Genomic DNA, 19,019 nt, shown 5'->3' on the forward strand with positions numbered 1-19,019 from the left:
GAAAGACAATTATCATATGGTTTCACTTATATGTGGAACATAAGGAATGGCATGGTGGACATGAGGAAAAGCAAAGGAAAAATAAAGGGGGGATAATCAGAGGAGGAGATGAACCATGAGGAGCTATGGACTCCAGGAAACAAACTGATGGTTTCAGAGTAGGGGGTGATGAGGGAGATTAGGTAGCCCTGTGTTGGATATTAAGGAGGGCATGTATTGCATGGAACACTGGGAGTTATATGCAAACAGTGAATCATGGAACACTATACCAAAAACTAATGATGTACTGTATGGTGACTAACATAACATAATTAAAAAAAAAAAAAGAAGAATCTCTTTTAGCATTTAAAACCTATTCTCAACTGCTAGACCAACTAAATTAGAATTTGGGGGAATTTCATTTAGGGAAAATCATTTAATTTCCTGGGCCTTAGTTAGCTTCCTCAACTGATAATAAAGTGAAGTAAAATGAGTTGCTAGGGTTGAGAATTACAGATTTTGTTCCCCCATAGTACTCTCACTTATCCGCTAAACTATTGCATTCGTTTGCAATTTGTATTGATTTCCCCCCTTAGTTCAAGTTTCTCGAGGACAGGGGCTATTTATAGTCTCGAGTGATCAACCATCCTGGTTTCAGCAATGAAAGTCCTGAGTCCTGGGAAACCCTTTCAGCTCCTATCGCCTAGTAGGTACTCAAATGTTTGTTGACATTGAAAAAAATCATAATTGAGAAGACAGGACCAAATTTTCTTATGTTCACTCTGCTTTTGTTGACTACTCTCTCCATGGAAACTTTCAGTCTCTTACTCCTTCTGCTTTATCAGCTTTTAGTCTGTTCATCCTGAAGCTTCTTGGTCATGGTAATTTCTTTATTTTTCACTCTTATTGAGCTCTCACCTGTATAACAAGCTATGTATGGGGTGAAAGAATGATATGATTTGCCTTAACTTTTCTAGTGATTAGAACCAATGATCTTTGATTTACAGTCTTTTCTGTGAACCTAGAGAATGTGTGTCTATAGGAATTTTGTTTGCCTGTAGTTGTGGTTCTTGAATATATGTAAATTTACTCTGGGAGACCCACTTGTGATATTGCTTAGCCCTGAGCCCACTGATGCTGTGAATCAGACAGTTGATTATACTGTGGTTTTCTAATAACAATTCTAAGACCACCACAAACCAGTTACCAGAGGGAAATAAACTTTCATCATTACCCACACAGTTTGGGTTTGATTTCTTATGTGTAGTTCTTGGAAGTACCTACTGCCACCTAATTATTTTGTTTTCAAGAATACTAATCTGTCTTCCTAGGGTGCTTTATTCATTTCTATTAAAAAACATACTTGAAAGAATACACAGTATTTTGCTATGTTCTTGGAAAGAGACAGAGAAGTATAAGACAACAATCCAGCCCACAAGGGCCTTGTTATTTTCCCTTCTTCAGAAATTTGTACAAAGTATATGAGAATATGATCTTGTTATTCAGCCTTAAAGATCTCAATCTGGTGTGGGTACATAAGGGTGGGAACATTTTCTTAATGAAAGTTTGTAGAGTATTGGTTTCAGCCACTTTCTGCTGTGAGTAGGTTGTTTAAGCTAGGCAGCTGCCAAAGAATGTGTTTTTATTTAGGAACATGAGAAGTGGTACAAGCCCATCTATATAACATAACATGAAATGAATTGGTGGTAAAAACTGAGCAAATATAGAGATCCAAGTGGCAGTCTTAAACAGCTGGCAAGACTTGATTTGTATAGACATATGGTATTATTATATGAAATGGCATTTTAAGAAATCAAGTCCTGCTCATCATTCTTTCTCTGGAGAGGATCTCAAGGGAACTATGTACACAGGTAACATTTAGGGGAAGGCAACCAGTGTCCCACATTATCTGCTGCATTACTGCTTAAAGTGCAGCTCTAGCTAAGCTGGATTGTGTCAAAAATCAACCTAGAACTGAGGTTTAGATGTGCTTGTGACCAGAGAGTGAGAGAAAGATGTATCATTGCTTACCTTGAGGCAGGCCCTGGTCTTTTTATCATATTAGGAGCATAGAAGAAGATATAGTAGAAGAGAGAAAAACATACATGTGTGGATATACTTTTGCCCATCAAGAAATTTGTCTTTTCGGATTAAGAGTATACATCACAATGAATGTTGAGTAGTATATAGAATTGTAGAATCACTGTATTGTATAACGAACGCTCTATGTTAAATATACTGGAATTAAAAAAAAAAAAAAAAGAAAGAAAGAAATGTGTCCTCATCAGAGCGTTCAACTTTCACCTCGCCAATTAGTAGCCCTTCTCTTGGGAGGTAGAGGGCAGTAGGGAGAAGAGGTCTGAGAACTGCTCCATTGTTTGAACTGAGGTTGGAGCTGTAACAGGAGAGAGAGGGATAGAATCAAGCCATTTGAGAAGGTGGGACTGAAGTCAAGTTCAGGAAGGTGAGTTGGGAGATGCAAATTCATCCTGGTGGGTGGAAAGTTTAGCACCTGGATGTCCACCAGTGAGAGCAGGATAAAAGGTAAAACTGGGGAATGAAGTGTTAGAAGCTAAGATGAAACCCAGGAGCAATGCCAGATTAGGACCTTGGTCCAAGGTTCCGGGTAAAAAGGGTCTGCGTTACAATCTAGGAAGCCAGCAGCATGGACAGATCTCAGTGTCTTTTATAATTTTCTACCCAGTATATGAGCAGGCTTCAAATTTTGGTGGGTGGACTTGAGCCTAGTGAAGGCAGTGAGAAAATACACCTGGCTGGAGAAGAGAAGGTAGAAGCATGAGCCAGCAATTAATGTAATGTGGGACGAAATTTCTTGCACTCTGCTGCTCCGTGGTCTAGTGTTTTCTACATGGGTGTTAAGGAAATGTGGTACTCAGAAAAAAACACTGGAAGATGCCAGGGGACAATTCCTGTTCAGATTTACTCAGGTAGAACGGTCAAGGGGAAAGAGCATCAGGATGTATGAGAAGTCTCAAAACTCGCAGTCATACTCTGCCCGATGTAGTTAGCACCTCCTAGAAAACTGGCCTTCGGCACCTTTGGGTTGGTTCTGGTCTCCTCAGTGAACCACTTATTAACCTCATTTCCTGGACTGTTTATAGTTTCTTGACTACCTGACCTTGCTTATGTCTCCATCTGCCTTGTAACCAGTACCTTTCTTTGTCTCTGATCCTTTGTTTGTCTCCTCTCAGATCGTGGGTAAATGGGTATCTGGTAAATCTGGGTAAATGTATCACTTCATTTCTAGGACCCTTCCTGTCTTTATCAGAGCCCCATGAAAAAGATCCCAGTACCTTGCTTGACACCTAATAGTTTACTTATAAATGGAAATAGTTTTTATTCTCTGCCTTAACAATAGATCTCACAATCTCATTGGCGTTCTAGACACAAAAGCTAGATAATTGTAATAATTTTGGTAGTATATAATTGAAGAATATACAGTTGCATTGTATGGCATGATCAAGTCTTGCCCGGAGTAGGGTTGAGGTTTGTAGTTAAGGAAATTTTCAAGAGGAAACTATACTTTGGGTCTTGAAGGCTAAACAATAGTTTCCCAGGTAGTCCATAGATGAAAGGCACTACAGACAGGAGAAAAAAAACATATGAAAAGATAAGAAGAATAAAAGAACAGTTCATTTAAACAGTCATCAGTAATCTCATTCAGTGGGAGTTGTAGCTGGAGAGGATAGAAGGGCCCACACCACATAAGGCTTCAGTAACATGGATAAAGTGTTTGGGCTTATTTTCCAAGGCAACGGAGAGCATTGATGGATCCTGAGGGATGCCAGCGTGTGACAAAGGTTTGTGTCACTGAATAATCACTCTGGCAGCAGCTTCTATTACATGTTTGGCAGAGGCAAGAGACTAGTTAGGAATGACTAGTGAGGAGAAATTCCCTTCAGGAAAGATTATATTCATAGGGTTGGATGGGATCATTCATCATTAGTTCATAGAACAAAAAAAGAAACCAGGAAGAAAGCAACTTTGGGGAACACTGACATTTCAGTGGCTGAGAACTAGCAAAGGGAAATGAGAAGTCATGGTCCCTGAGCATCATAGTGCCCCGGGAGTACTAGAGTACCAGGAAGAGTGTGGTTGACATGGTAAAATGTAGTTATGAAATGTAGAGTTCCCAGGACTTAAAGAATAAACCAATCATGTGAAATTTGAGGGAACCCTGGAAAATATATATATTTTTAAAGATTTTATTTGTTTATTTGACAGATGGAGATCACAAGTAGGCAGAGAGGCAGGCAGAGAGAGAGAGAGGAGGAAGCAGGCTCCCCGCTGAGCAGAGAGCCCCATGCGGGGCTTGATCCCAGGACCCTGGGATCATGAGCCAAAGGCAGAGGCTTAACCCACTGAGCTATCCACATGCCCCTGGAAAATATTTTTATTGATAAACTCAGATGTACCAAAACAAAATACTTCACAACTTTTCAGGAATGAGGGCAACTTGTGGAAAAAAATTCTTTCTATTCTCAACCCCCACTTCAATTCTTACCTTTCAAAAAAACTTTCTGGGACTAGGGCTCCCATATTTCTCTGAACTTTGACCATACTGATCATTCTATAAACTGCACATGTAATTGTCTCAGGCAAGAACCTTATAGTTCATATCCCATGGTCCTTTCTATCTCTAATGAAACTGAAGGTGAATTTGGGTACACAGTAAAAGGTTTAAGTACTCACAGGATAACTATCAGAAAGACCTCAATTTTGAATTCTACATCACTTGGTCAAGTTCTTTAGCTGATCTAAGATTACTTGTTCCTGTATGTACAAGGGGAATACTAACACCTAGTACATAGAGTTACTTTGGGGACTAAATGAGAGACAATAAAGTACTCAGGACAGTATCTAGTACCAAAGAAGTGTTTAATAAATGCTGTTATTTTGATGCTATGATTGCTGTCGTCTATTTCCCAGGAGAACGTAAACTCCAGAAAAGCAGGGATTTTCATCTGGGTTGTTAGTTACTGTACCTCAAGTACATGGCCCCTTGTATGTGTTTCATTCAAGGTAGATGCCCTCCTATGCCTAGGTCCTACGCCTAGGTTTGAGTCCTGCTCCTTGGAGGTAAAAGAAAGGTAAGAAGATGGAAAATAATCAGTGTTGCCCACAGTCTTCTGAAACAATTAAGTTAGAGAAATTCTAGGCATCTTACAGAACAAGGGTGCCCTCCCAATTCGCCAGGATGGTACTTCAAGTCTTCCTTCCAGCTGTCACGGATACCAGTTGCTAGACAGATGTCCTTGAACATCCGCAGGTGCTCAGTGTATGAGTGTGCACGTCCTCTGTCTCTCTCCCACTTCTCTTTCCTTCCCTGTCTACCCAGTTAAAAAACAGAAACAGAAATGAAAACAAATCCGAAAGGGAATGGGAAGAGGTGCCAAATAAGCGAATTAGCATTTTAAGCTCATTGTATTGTTCTGTTTGGCTCTGGAGGCCTGTGAGCCAGCACTTACATCCGTGACTGGGTCAGAGAACATTCTGAGGACTGTTTGTATCCGGTGGGTTCATGATCATTCTCATGTAGCTTGTTGTGTGTAAACTGGGGGCATTTCTGGAGAATGGCACTGGGCAGACAGGAGGCTCATTATTGCTCTGGTACAATTTGTGTGGCCAAGCCACTCCCATCTCTGAGGCTGCATTATGTGAGGCGGGAGTGCCAACCCTGGACTGTGGCTGTTTGCGCTGGTCTGCACAGACAAGGGCTCCTTGGTTTTGTCTGGAGCCAGGGATTAGCGAAGTGTGCTTTTCCTCTGCTCAAACAGATCCCCATTTTCATGGGGCCTTACTGTTTGTTCTTAACACACTTAGCCACTTGAAACTGGTGAGCTAATGAAGCCCTCCCAGAAGTAGCTGGGCTATCTTTAAGGAGTAAATTAACCCTTTCTGAGCATGGGGACTGTACATGATCCATTTTTGAAATGACTTAAACCATTACAGCCTGAAAAGTGATATAATCTCACAGGCCTGGTCTGACGTTTACTTATATAATTATGTCACTAAAGTTCAAGGATTACTTCTTTTCTTCCCCCACCCTGAAAATATAGTTTTGAATATAGTTAGGTAATAACTCTAGTATTAAAAATATTAAAGGATGGAAGTGATCCAGAGAAAGTCCTTCATACTGATCCAGTTCAAGACAGGGAAACCAGAGACCACTGTTGCAGTCTCTTTCTCTTCCTAATTAGTGGGTCTCAGAGTCCCCATAATTACAGTAAGAAGAAGCAAAGAAATGGCATATGTTGCATATATTTGAGTTTATACTTGCACACTTGCCTCTGGTTCCTGTGATTCTTCATCGCCACAAAAATCAGACCCTTCCTTTATCACTTCTCCTTCTCCTTCCCTTCCTCTAGTACACAGTGTGTGTCCTCTCTGGCTTGTTATTCCCAGTGATAGCTTCATGGCCAGCCTTTACCAGTGCATCCTTAGGAACCCCTCTTCCTTAGGGAATAAAAATCCACACTTCCAAAATGTTCACAAAATATTCTCGCAACTCGTTCGTCTTTCTTAAAAGCTTGTGCTCTTGGGGAGCCTGGGTGGCTCAGTGGGTTAAAGCCTCTGCCTTAGGCTCAGGTCGTGATCCCAGGATCCTGGGATTGAGCCCCGCGTCCGACTCTCTGCTTGGTGGAGGGCCTGCTTCCTTCTCTCTCTCTCTGCCTGCCTCTCTGCCTGCTTGTGAACTCTGTCAAGTAAATTAATAAAATCTTTTAAAAAAATAAAAGCTTGCTCTCTCAGGCAAGGGAATTCCCCCCCCCCCCCCCCCCCGCCACTCCTCTCACATGGAGGCTCATTGTCCTCCCTTTGCCCTTGGTAATTCACATACAAAACACATCATACTTGTATTGCCATGCTTACCATCCGTCTGCTTCAATACTGCCTCTCCCTTTGCTTGTGCTGCTTCCAGGGTCAGTTGTCTTCACATGGTCATGTATTTTTGCAGAATTTCCCAGGTGAGATATTTTAACAGAAGTTAATTAAGAACGCTGGCTTTTCCCAACTCAGCTTCCCTCGGGCCCTTCCTCTTCTGTCTGGTGGCATTGGCATGACTGCAGATATTTTGGGGATTTGGCTAAGATAAGGTTGCCACAAACAGCTGACACTGACAGAGATCAAATAACACTAATCGGACAGTAATGTAACAAGAGCGTTATCAAGAAACTAGGTAATTAATGTCAGCAGTTCTCAAGTCATATTTAAATTTTCTGCACAAGAAAACTTGAAATGCCCTGAAATCTTACAGCTATCAAGAATCTCAAAAGAGGCTTTCTCAGTTTGACAGTTTGAATTACATGTGATCTTAGTAACTAGTTACATAGCTAAAATAAAAATTTCTAATCTATCAAGTAATAAAATACAAACTTAAATACACAAAGGTGACTTTAGTCTGATTCTCCCCACAGCTGGAGCCTGAGTCAGAGAGCTTCTGTGCAACTTTGTAATTAAGGAATGCAAGCCCAGAGAGCCGGGGGAGGGACTGTTAGGGAGAGACAGTGGGGGCGAGAGATGCCTATAAGGGGGCTGGCTCTCTCCAAGGGTGTCACATGGCTCTGGCATGGGGGCCGTACTCCCCAAGAAGGTATGGACTGCACCTGCAGACCATTTTTCAGTTGGGAGAAATGAGGAAAGTTGCATGCACTAGTTTTTTCTGTCACAGGTCAAAGACACACCCTTTGGGTTCTCCTCTGAGCTGACATGTGGGAGTCTGGGCATTAACAGAATCACAGAGCAGGTGTCAACAGAGAAACACCAGGGTGAGAAAAAGAGAAGCTGTCAAATTGCACCACATGAAGTCAGACAGCCCCCGCAGAGCTCTGAGAGACGGGCGAGGCCGAGAACACTTGAAATGATATATTAGAAATGTCTGATGTGCAAGAGGAAAGCCAAATTTATCTTCCTCCTCTTGATAGCAACTATCAGATGCTAAAAGTCGTCAGATGAAGAAGTGTTCAAAGAACATCCTAGCCTAAAATTATAAGGGGGAAAAAGAAGTATAGAGATATATCAGGCAGTTAATTAATACAAATAGTGTATTATTTTTTATGGCTATTTAGTTGTGGAGTTTGTCAGCTTTTTAGAATTTATAATTTAGCATGATTTCTCAGTGTAAATAAATACTCAACTTTGTAACTAAATTTATGTTGTAAATTTATCTTTTTTGGGCTCATAAAACTGACTGCCCAGGGGCGCCTGGATCGCTCAGTTGGTTAGGCATCCAATTTTTGATTCTGGCGTGGGTCAAAGTCTCAGGGTTGTGGGATCAAGCCCTGCACTGGGCTCTGCACTGGTCATGGAAGCTGCTTGGGATTCTCTCTCTCTTCCCTCCGCCCCTCTTCTCTCTCTTTCTCTCTCCCTCTCTAAAAACAACAACAACAAAAATCCCTGACTGCCCAAGGGACGTGTGTATCCTATCTTAAAACTAATAAGAAAATAAACACACTCTTTTTTCCTTCATCCCTGTCGCCATTTGGCCCCAAGCCTTTTTCTCTTCTCTTCACTAATAAGGCTTTTTGGGCGTTGGTTCATGTTTCCTGCCTCTCCTCCCTCAGGACCATTCCTTAAACTTCACTCCCCTGCCCCCGGGTCCTATGCCCCCTATTCCCCAGCAGTGCTGGAGAATAGGTCTTCAGTGGCTCTTCTGTTATCCAATTTAAAGGACATTTCTTTTTGTGTTTGTTTGTCTTTTTTGTTTTTGTTTTTTGTCTTATTTTTTATTAATTATTTTTATTAACATATAATGTATTATTTACCTCAGCGGTACAGGTCTGTGAATCGTCAGGCTTACACATTTCACAGCACTCACCATAGCACATACCTCCCCAATACCCAACCACCCTCTCCACATCCCCCTCCCCCCAGCAACCCTCAGTTTGTTTTGGGAGATTAAGAGTCTCTTATGGTTTGCCTCCCTCCTGATCCATCTTGTTTCATTTTTTTCCTTCCCTAACCCCCAACCCCTCACTCTGCCTCTCAAATTCCTTATATCTCTGATCGACTTATTTCGCTCAGCATAATACCCTCTAGTTCCATCCAGGTTGCAAATGGCAAGATTTCATTTCTCTTGATGGCTGCATAGTGTGTGTGTGTGTGTGTGTGTGTGTGTGTGTGTGTGTACACATATATCTCACATCTTCTCTATCCATTCATCTATTAATGGACATCTAGGCTTTTTCCATAGTTTGGCTATTGTGGACATTGCTGCTATAGACATTCGGGTACACATGTCCCCTTCGGATCACTACATTTGTTTCTTTAGGGTAAATATAAATACCCAGTAGTGCTATTGCTGGGTTGTAGGGTAGCTCTATTTTCAACTTTTTTGAGGAAACTCCATCCTGTTTTCCAAAGTGGCTGCACCAGTTTGCATTCCCACCAGCAATGTAGGAGGTTTCCTACAACTTTTCATTTTATTTTTTAAGATTTTATTTATTTCAAAGGACATTTCTGTTCTTTGTCATGCATACTGTTTCTATGGAATTGCCACAGACTTCGGCCTTGGCTTCTTTATGCCCTTTTCTCTTAATTCTCTTCCTGTGCATCTGGCAGTTTCTTCACTCTTGGAATTTTGGTGTTAACCAGGCCTTCAGCCTTCTTATGCTGACCTGCCCGGTCTCTTCGGGCAGAAACCAGGATGTTAGCGGGCTCCTGTTACATCCACTTACATCCAGTCAGTCACCTTTGGCCCTGTGACATGTTCTAGGAAGAAAGTGCTCTGTGTTAAAGCCACAGGTCAGGGAACTGATTTGTTTTTTGACTGTGTGTAATGTGCCTTTATATGTGATGGAACTGTACTTTCTTTCTCTACTGCAACTACCTGGATATTGGCAGGAGCTCCCTAACTGTTATTCTTTCCACCAGTCTTGTGTGTCTTCCACATAACCCCCAGAGTGATTGCTTAAAAAACAAATCTCATCACCTTGCTTCCATTAGAAAAAAATGTAATGACTTCTCTAATATTAAGGATAATATTAAGGTTGCTTTCAAAAGTCTCCATCAAAAATGCGTAAGTTGTATAGTTTTATAAACAATGTAAAATGTGAAAAAAGTTTCAAAGATGTGCAAAAAGATGTATAATCCTCTTTCTTGGATTTTTACCTAAAAGTATTACATAAAAAATATATGCCTATAACCTGTTAGTCATGTCTAACAATGTATAATGGACATGTCTCCAGGTTAATGGATACGGGTCTAATTCATAGCTACATTATATTCCATAGTTCTGTTATACCGTAATTCATCTAATGGTCTCCATATTGATGACTATTCCGTTCATTTCCATTAAGATATGTAGTTGCTAGGCTGATTGCCAGGATTCAATGTTCTTATGTTCCTACTGTCCTGATGTCTTCATTCTAGATATTTCTACCACCTTCTCTGAGTCAGAAAATATCAGATTATTTTAAAACAGAGAAAGAGAGAGGGCTCAGTCAGTTAAGCATCTGCCTTCAGCTCAATTCATGACCTAGCCCAGCTTAGGGCTCCCTGCTCAGTGGGGAGCCTGCTTCTCCCTCTCCCTCTGCCCCTCCACCTGACTCCTGGTCTGCCTTTCTCTCCCAAATAAATAAATAAAATCTTTTAAAAATGCTATAAAAATAGAGAAAGAGAAAAGGAGAAGGTGGGGAGGAGAGAAAGGAGGAGAGAGACAGTGAGGGAAGAAGACAGGGAGGAAGAGCAGAACCCTACAAAACCTTTCTTCATTACATAGCGTTTTTTCCTTTGTAACTGTTGACCTGGAAAAGTACTGCAGGATCACCTTGCCTTCCATTTCCTTTGTCCACACAAGCGGCCCTTTCATTTTCATGAAAAAGGCTAGTCATAAGAGTCTTAAGTCAGTGATTAAGGAATGCAGCACAGGATTGGCTCTTTCATTTCCTTTCTTTGAGTTTTATTGTTGGTGCTTTCTCTAAATTCCAAACACTTTCTCTTACCCTTCTGGGATTACTGGTGCTTAGTCCTCACTCTTTGGAATGAGAACTTTTAAGTGCTTCTATCTTTAGCAATTCTGGGCTTAGAATAAGTTCTGAAATGCGCACAAAATTACTTTTGATCCTTAATATTCATGACATCACACTGCCACCACTTCCACTGCCAGCCCCTAGGCATTTATAAGAAATAATTAAGCTTTTGTTATTGGCTTTTACTCCTATGAAGTATCTTTACTGTGGGGGTGTCATTTGGATAATGCTACAATTTATCAAGTGGCATGACTTAACCAGGATTAGAATCTCGGCTTTAGTTTTAAAATAAAACCAGGGGGCAGGGGGGTAGGTGAGAAACACCACCTTCCCCCCACACTCCCAGCTGAATAGATTATTAGCGTCTATCTCAAATCCTAGAGTTCCTCTATCTTATCCAAAGGCAACAATTCGTCTGTGGGCCCAAGCATCTAGAACTGAAAAGGAACGCTTGTTTTCTGCTTAGCAACTTAAATTGAATACAGTGCTTTAATGTGATTTTGAGAAATGAATATTTTTGAGGTTGACCAAACTAAAAGCTTCCTGTTTTTGCAGAAGATAAGGGAAAGCTATCTATGCTTTTCTAAAGGGGCAGTCACAGCTCACAAATAAGGTGTGTTGATCATCCAGCAGGGGGCACCTTTTTCTAATTTGCATAGAGTGGGGAATGATCTAGCACCAGCTTCAGTTATTTGCAGGCTGGGCGCCAAGGCTGGGGTCTTCCCATGAGCTGGTCAGCCTGTGTTCAGCCTTCTTGATATTTTTGTAAATATCTTCTTTCTTGTGTACTAGAAATTGGAGAGATTAATGAGACAGTTCAGTTATTACTTCATATAGAAACTCAATTCACAGAGTTTTTAAAGACTGACCATGGTTTTAGGGGGAATAGCTGCCTGACCTTAGCATAAACAGGTGAGTCCCTAAGCCAGCAGAACATGGAGGCTCCAACAGAGTGGCTCTCTATGTCTAACCCCAGCACCTGATCCCCAACTTTCTGAATAATTGCTACCATGTAAATCCGGATAAAATGGCTGACAGAGAAATAAAAATCTGTATCTTCAAGTATCGAACATTGTCTTCTCTGTGATAAACAGTTCTCTTTCTCACCAGTAGTGACAGTGTGACTTTCTAGCCATTTCAACCAAGAGATTAGATCAGGAGCAGAGGCGGAGACTCAAGAGTGACCAACCAGCCTCTCCCTCATGGGTCAGGCACTGGTAGGGAAGCCATTTGCCTTGCAGCTGGCCCGGAGTTCAGGGGCAAGAGGAATGGCGGGAAATGTGTGACATCGTGCTCAGGGCCCCTCAAAGTCTGGTGGTGTTCACAAACCCTGAAGCTAGGGATGGTGTTGATGTGGGAATAAAGAGTCCATTCTGTTTCTGTACAAAACATGTTTTCTTAAAAACCATCTTTCAGTCCTTCAGAAAGTGACCATTCTTTTGTGGTTACATCAGACTTGCCTTATCAATATATGATTTTTTTTTTTAAAGATTTTTATTTATTTATTTGACAGAGAGAAATCACAAGTAGTCGGAGAGGCAGGCAGAGAGAGATAGGGAAGCAGGCTCCCTGCTGAGCAGAGAGCCCGATGCGGGACTCGATCCCAGGACCCTGAGATCATGACCTGAGCCGAAGGCAGTGGCTTAACCCACTGAGCCACCCAGGCGCCCTCAATATATGATTTTTGATCTTTAAAAATAATCACCCCTCTAAAGACCTTAAGGTCTGGGCTCTGTCCTCCAATCTCTCTTTCTCTCTTCCTCCCTTTCCCCCTTGCTTCTGTTTCTTTCCTATCTGTTTCCTTTCCTTCTGTATCTCCTTCCTTTGCTGTTTCTTTCCTATCCCCCTTTGGCACCCTTTGGCCTGATATTTATTTTGTTTTTATTTCTTGATCCTTCTTTTTGTCCTCTTGCTTCTTTTCTAGTCTAAGTTAGATTAGGTAATACAAATATTTATTAGCATTTGCAGTATTTCTTCCCCAAATAATAGAATTAGAGAGTTGTAATCCTGTTCTTAATTTATTAAATACCCTGTTTCGTAAACTTGGAGAAGAGTATAGATAATTCTGGTAATTTGTAAGTGACTCAAACTAGTTAATATTTTCATCATTTTTGAAGTGTTTTCCCTATTTTAGCTGGGTGAATGCCCGTGTGTGAAAATGTGTATGTGGCTTATTTTCTGACCCAGAATAATAAATGAATCAGACTTTACCCAGGCCCCTGTACATTTTGGAGGTGTGTGTGGGAGGATGGCTTGGGTTTTATGGTTCTGATTTGTGGAAAGAGTATTTTAAAGCACCGTTTATCTGTGTTCCCCCATTCCTCATTGCCGTCTTAGCAAAAAAGCAGATTCTGGCTGAGGGGGAAGGACACTGTTGCTCAAAGGGAAAGCTCAGTTTCCGTGTCAGATGAGAGGAAGGAAATGGCTACAACAGTATTTCTGTTTTTTGAGGTTTTTTTTTAGAGTCTACTGAAGTAATATTTTACATTTTTAGGTTTAGAGAGCTCTTAAAGATTCGGATTAAACATGTTTTACATGATTATCCTGACTTCAATTTGATAAGAGTATGAAGTCTGAAGAAATTCTGTTTTTGAATGGATTTTGCTATCTATAGATATTGCAGGGGATTAAAGAAAGACAGGGAGAGAGAGGGAGAGGGAAAGAGAGAGAAAGAGAGAAAGGAATTATTAAAGCTGACAGATAAATAGTCGGCTGTTCACTAGGTAAGAGGTGAGGATCTCACTGCTTCTAGGTAGGTCTATACATTTTCTGTTGCAGATAGAATACAAATGTAGCCAAATAAGGCAACTCTTAGCCTGTTGATATTTAACACATTTATCAAAATTTCATGCGCATATAATTCATTCATCTTTTGTTAAAGATGCTGCGTTGTGCAATTTTCCTTTGCCCCCATCCTTGATTTAGTAGATCTGGTTGATCTTCTGAAATGTGGGCCACATTTTTTTCTTACCTGGAAACATTCAGCATTCTGTCTCTTGATAGGTAATTTTTTCAGGTAACTCATTCTGAAAATGAAAGGGAAAAGTTATTTTCTAGCTTTCTGTGTGACTGATACAATGTACAATTTTTGTACAAAGTTGCATAAGCTATAAATGCCAGGAGGGGCTTTTTTTGGGGGGGGAAGGTGGGGTAACACTTAAAATAGTCCTTCCTAAATCCAGTATGCTGCCTCTTATCATGCATGTATGAAATTTTAGAGCAGAGTCTGCCACTGAACCATCTAGAATCACTTTTTATTTATTTTTACCAGACATTTAGGAATACATTGTAAGTAAATAGCAATACAGACTTTTTTAAGTTAAAAAAAATTTTTAAAGATTATTTATTTATTCATTTGACAGAGGGAGACAGAGAGAGAGAGGGAACACAAACGGGGAGTGGGAGAAGGAGAAGCAGGCCTCCCGCCAAGCAGGGAGCACGATGTAGGGCTGGATCCCAGGACCCTGGGATTATGACCAGAGCTGAAGGCAGACATTTAATGAATGAGCCAGGTGCCCCCAGATGGGTTTTTTAAAAATAAAGAAGGGATGGTCACTGGTAAACATTTTATATATTTTAATTAAAGCTGAAATGTCTTCTAGTGCTTGAAAAAAATATTTGATGTATAACTACTGCTTATTTCTTAAAAAAATTTTTTAAACTTAATTTTAAAACACTAAAAGTTAAACAGTAAATAAGTATTTATCCTAGAACCATAGGGTGAATAATGAATTAACCTCATATGCAGGTAATCTAGATTCTAATGCTACCTCCTTCCTCAAGTCCCTTTGTGCCTTCTAAAATGAATTATGTTCAATCAAATGCTTATCAATAAATTGTATAGACTTGGATGGTTATGTCAGAACCTAGCTTAACTAGCCATGACTAGCAAGATCACTTTAATGAGCTCGTACTCACATGTATTTTGGTCACATGTAAACCACTAGTGCTCATTTAGACACATCTAAGAAAAGTATCTATTTGTATATATAACATACAAACTAAATAGGCAGTGGTATCAATGAGGAATAAAAATGAACAGTTATGGGTTACTCCTTACCTACTCTTTGAATAAACAAAGTTGATTTTTTTTTTTTTTTTCACTCTAAGAAACTAGAGCTGAAATAGGTTGGGATCCAGGATGGGAAGTGCTTCAGTTCACACGTCCCCCTGCTCCTGTGACACAGTCTGAGATCCGCCGGCCAGCGGCCAGCCAGGCAGCCTTGAGCGTGTGTCCTTCTTGCCCCAGCTTCCCTGACCCTTGTCAGCAGTAATGCTGCTAGTCCTGCCTACCCCACAGATGCTACTGTGCCAATAAAATGATCCCCCCAAAACTGTAGAAATGCTTCTCGAAGTATGTGTGGAGATATTTTGCCTTAGGTTGGTATCACTTTTACCAGGAAGATTCTCTGGACCAGTCTTTTCTTATAGACGTCTCTGTAATCCAGGGAAAAGGTAGTGGTGCCAAAATAATGGTTTTTAGAACTGAAATTTAAATATGAACTAAATGAGGGAATTTCTAGTTACTTAGGATGGTAACTCTAGAAACTCTAGAATCTCATTGAGCGAGTGGAACAATTAAGTCGTAGTTCCTTTAGTCACTAAAATAAATATCCATTCTGCTTTGTAGTGGACTGTATCTTGGAGTTTTCAGAAGGTCCTAATTACCTGGGTCTGCTTGACAGGGTTGGCCTTTGCGATTCTTTCATCCGTGCATCCTGTGTTTGGTTTATACGGGTCTCTGTTTCCTGCCATCATTTATGCCATATTTGGAATGGGACGTCATGTTGCCACAGGTAATAATTTCTCTCTCTGTTTATGCTCCTCATGCTATTAATGGAAAGGACTCAGAAGTGCTCCTTAGAAGGATGCCTGGGTGGCACATTTGGTTAAGCTGGCAACTCTTGGTTTCAGCTCAGGCTGTGATTCAAGGTCATGAGATCAAGCCCCACACTGGGGCTCCACACTGAGCACTGAGACTGCCTAAGACCCTTACTCCCTGCCCTCCATGCTTGTGCGAGTGCATACACGCAATCTCGCGTCCTAAGACAAATAAATAATTTTTTTAAATGCTCGTTAGTTACTGATTATATTTCCAAAGCAATTCTAAGTTTACTTCTGAAAACCTCAGCAAATATTAGAACATGACATTTAACTCTCTGTGCCTCACTCAATATGTACTGTGACTTATTGCTATATTATTATGTAATCAAGGTTATTTTAAAAATTCTTTGCATTTTTAAGTTGCAAAAAGGTCATAAGAGAAGGGCATACATTCTGAATTTACAGTGAAATGAGAGAAGGTAAGCTCTTTAAGGAAAGAAAAAACTATTGAATTTATTTACTCCAATGTTAAAAAACATTTTTTATGTAATTGATACTTAGACTCAATGATCTGATAGGTTTCATCCAAGCTAGATTCCATAATGCCCTTTGTTCATTTTTATTTTTAAAATTTTTTTATTATGTTCAGTTAGCCACTGTGTCAGAGAATGGGTGGAAGACATGAATAGACACTTCTCCAAAGAAGACATACAAATGGCTAATAGACATATAATGCCCTTTAATTAGTATATCTCTTACCTTGGCAATCTTCTGCCTTACTAAATAAAATGTGAACTATCACAAATAATCTGATAATAGAACAAACTGGTTAAAAACTTGTTTGTAGAGTGAGATGGTTCTGAGTATATATCTTATTTGTTGTTTGCTATCTGCATGACCTTGGACATCATTTCAAAGGCTTATTTGCTGCTTTCTGGATAGTGAAATAAAAAAATTAATATGACTATAATTAGAATTAGATGAGATAATTAATGTATAGTGTCTAATTTAGTACTTGCTACATTAGAGTTAGTAAGTTATTATTATTATAGAAATGATACCTTAATCTTAAATATTAAGGTAATAATGATAAAAATACTTTTAACCAGAAATATTCATAGAGGCATTTCTATTTATTTTGTGTGCTTAAGATCTCAGCCTGTAAGTATGTGTCTATTTCTTCACTGGTCAGTTTGTGTCACTGACTGCGTTGGTTTCCTATTTCCAAAATAATAAGTTACCAGGAGTTTAGTGGCTTGAAACACGATAAATTTATTATCCTATAGTTTTGGAAGTTAGAAGTCTGAAATGAGTTGCATGGAGCTAATACTGAAGAGGAAGAGTTCACAGTTAACCACTGAGTCTAGTGAGGTTTTCACAATTATCATCTCATTTATGTTTCCCCCAAGCCCTGAAAGGTAGGTATTATCATCTGCAGTTTACGGGTGAATAATGGAGACTCAGGGTCATGCACTTTAAGTCACATTATTGATAAATAGAGGATTTGCATGCAAGCCTAAGACAGGGATCTTAATCCCTGTCCTGAGGATACTCTGTGCAGGTCTGCAGAGTGGTGGGAAAATGTACATAGGGTCTGGGAAGAGCAAGGAGCTGGGTGTGGTCATATGTTGAAGGACTGTGTGTATCTGTAGGAAAGTTTCTGCTTCCTCCGTGGAGTGGAGTCAAGGGTGGAGGAGTCAGGGTGCTGAAAAGAGTGTTTCCAATAGATCTGTTTAGTTTTATATCATGTGCTCAACTTCAGTGGTAGAATCCAACCATTATTGTTGAGTCCATGACTAACAGAAGATTGCCCCCACCCCCACCCCCTCTTAGGCACCTTCGCCTTGACATCCTTAATATCAGCCAACGCAGTGGAACGGCTTGTCCCTCTGAGCAGCCAGAACTTGACCACACAGAGTAACACAAGCACACTGGGTTTGTCGGAATTCGAGCTGCGAAGGATTGGTGTTGCCGCAGCTGTTTCCTTCTTGGGAGGTGTGATTCAGGTAAGTGGTACTGAGACTTGGGAATGAAGAAAGGGAAACTGGAAGGAAAGGCAGTTGGTGCTTTGTTTTTATTCCTATTTGTGTCTTTGTCTCTATAGAGGGATGAAGATTTTATCGATGTGTTTTATCTTTATGGAAACACTGCTAAGTGCCAGTTGAATAAATGAATCAGCATCAAGAAATCAGAGTTACAGAGAAGCAGTTTTTGAGTCTTCAGGAATGAGCTTCCGAGGGCACCTGGGTGACTCAGTGGGTTAGGCCTCTGCCTCCGGCGCAGGTCATGATCTCAGGGGCCTGGGCTCAAGTCCCGCATCAGGCTCTCTGCTCTGCTCAGCAGGGAGTCTGCCTCCCCTTCTCTCTCTGTCTGCCTCTCTGCCTACTTGTGATTTCTGCCTGTCAAAAAAAAAAAAAAAAAAAAAAAAAAGAAAGGAAGAAAGAAAAAAAAAAGAATGTGCTTCCTAAAAAACATTTTACAAAATGGAATGGGCTTCCTTTTACGGCAGTGAGGCAGTCCTTGCGTTCATACAGTGACTGGATCATCACTGTAGGATAGGGTAGGAGAAGTTCCTACAATGGGAAGAGTCGTGACTAGATTTCTCAGGTCCTTCCCAATTTTCAGAGTTTATGATGTTACTGCCTCCAGCAGTAACAACTGGTATTTCCTTTGTGCCAAAGACTGGCCAGCATGAGGTCTTGTGTCTCAGGTCTGTACCCGTCTCTGCCCCTTTCAGCATCAGGCAGCTGTTCTGTTGCCTGGTCTGCTCCAGTCTTTCTGCTTCTTCAAAGTAGCAGACTATGTAATTTGCTGTTTCTAATCGGTCATCAGAATCAGACAATTCAGAAGTGACTATAAAATAAATGTAGGATAGTGCTATTAGACACGGAATTTATCTGACGGCCATTTTGGCTTAGTATTCTGTGTTATAATGAGTTGTATGTACATAAACTTCCCAGGCAACTATCTTCTGCGTTGGTAGAGCCTCTGTTCTACAGTGTAATGTTATTTACTAGGTCAAAGACAGTGTAAAGGCCAAGAAGGGAGAAAAAGAGTTGATGATTGCCTGGAATTGGAAGGTTAGAAGAAAAGATGTGATCGAGAGGGAAGGAGACAGAAATTGTATTGCTTTCTAATGAGGTAAAAAGGGTGGGAGAATTTAGGATATAAGACCAATACTAACTCAATTCTTCCCAGTTCTTTAGAGAGTAGACCATGTGAGGGGCA

At 40.5% G+C, this 19,019-nt stretch overlaps 1 protein-coding gene across 1 annotated transcript in view; it reads left to right on the plus strand.

The window, feature by feature from the left end:
• Positions 1-19,019, plus strand: part of SLC26A7 (solute carrier family 26 member 7) — a 111,553-nt gene that overhangs the window by 12,213 nt on the left and 80,321 nt on the right. Inside the window, exons 2-3 of the mRNA XM_059395521.1 lie at positions 15,653-15,763; positions 17,625-17,797. Coding sequence (XP_059251504.1) covers positions 15,653-15,763; positions 17,625-17,797 — 284 coding nt within the window. The remainder of the gene's footprint in view (positions 1-15,652; positions 15,764-17,624; positions 17,798-19,019) is intronic.

This window comes from Mustela nigripes, chromosome 3 (assembly GCF_022355385.1).
Source record: "Mustela nigripes isolate SB6536 chromosome 3, MUSNIG.SB6536, whole genome shotgun sequence".
NCBI classification, from domain to species: domain Eukaryota; kingdom Metazoa; phylum Chordata; class Mammalia; order Carnivora; family Mustelidae; genus Mustela; species Mustela nigripes.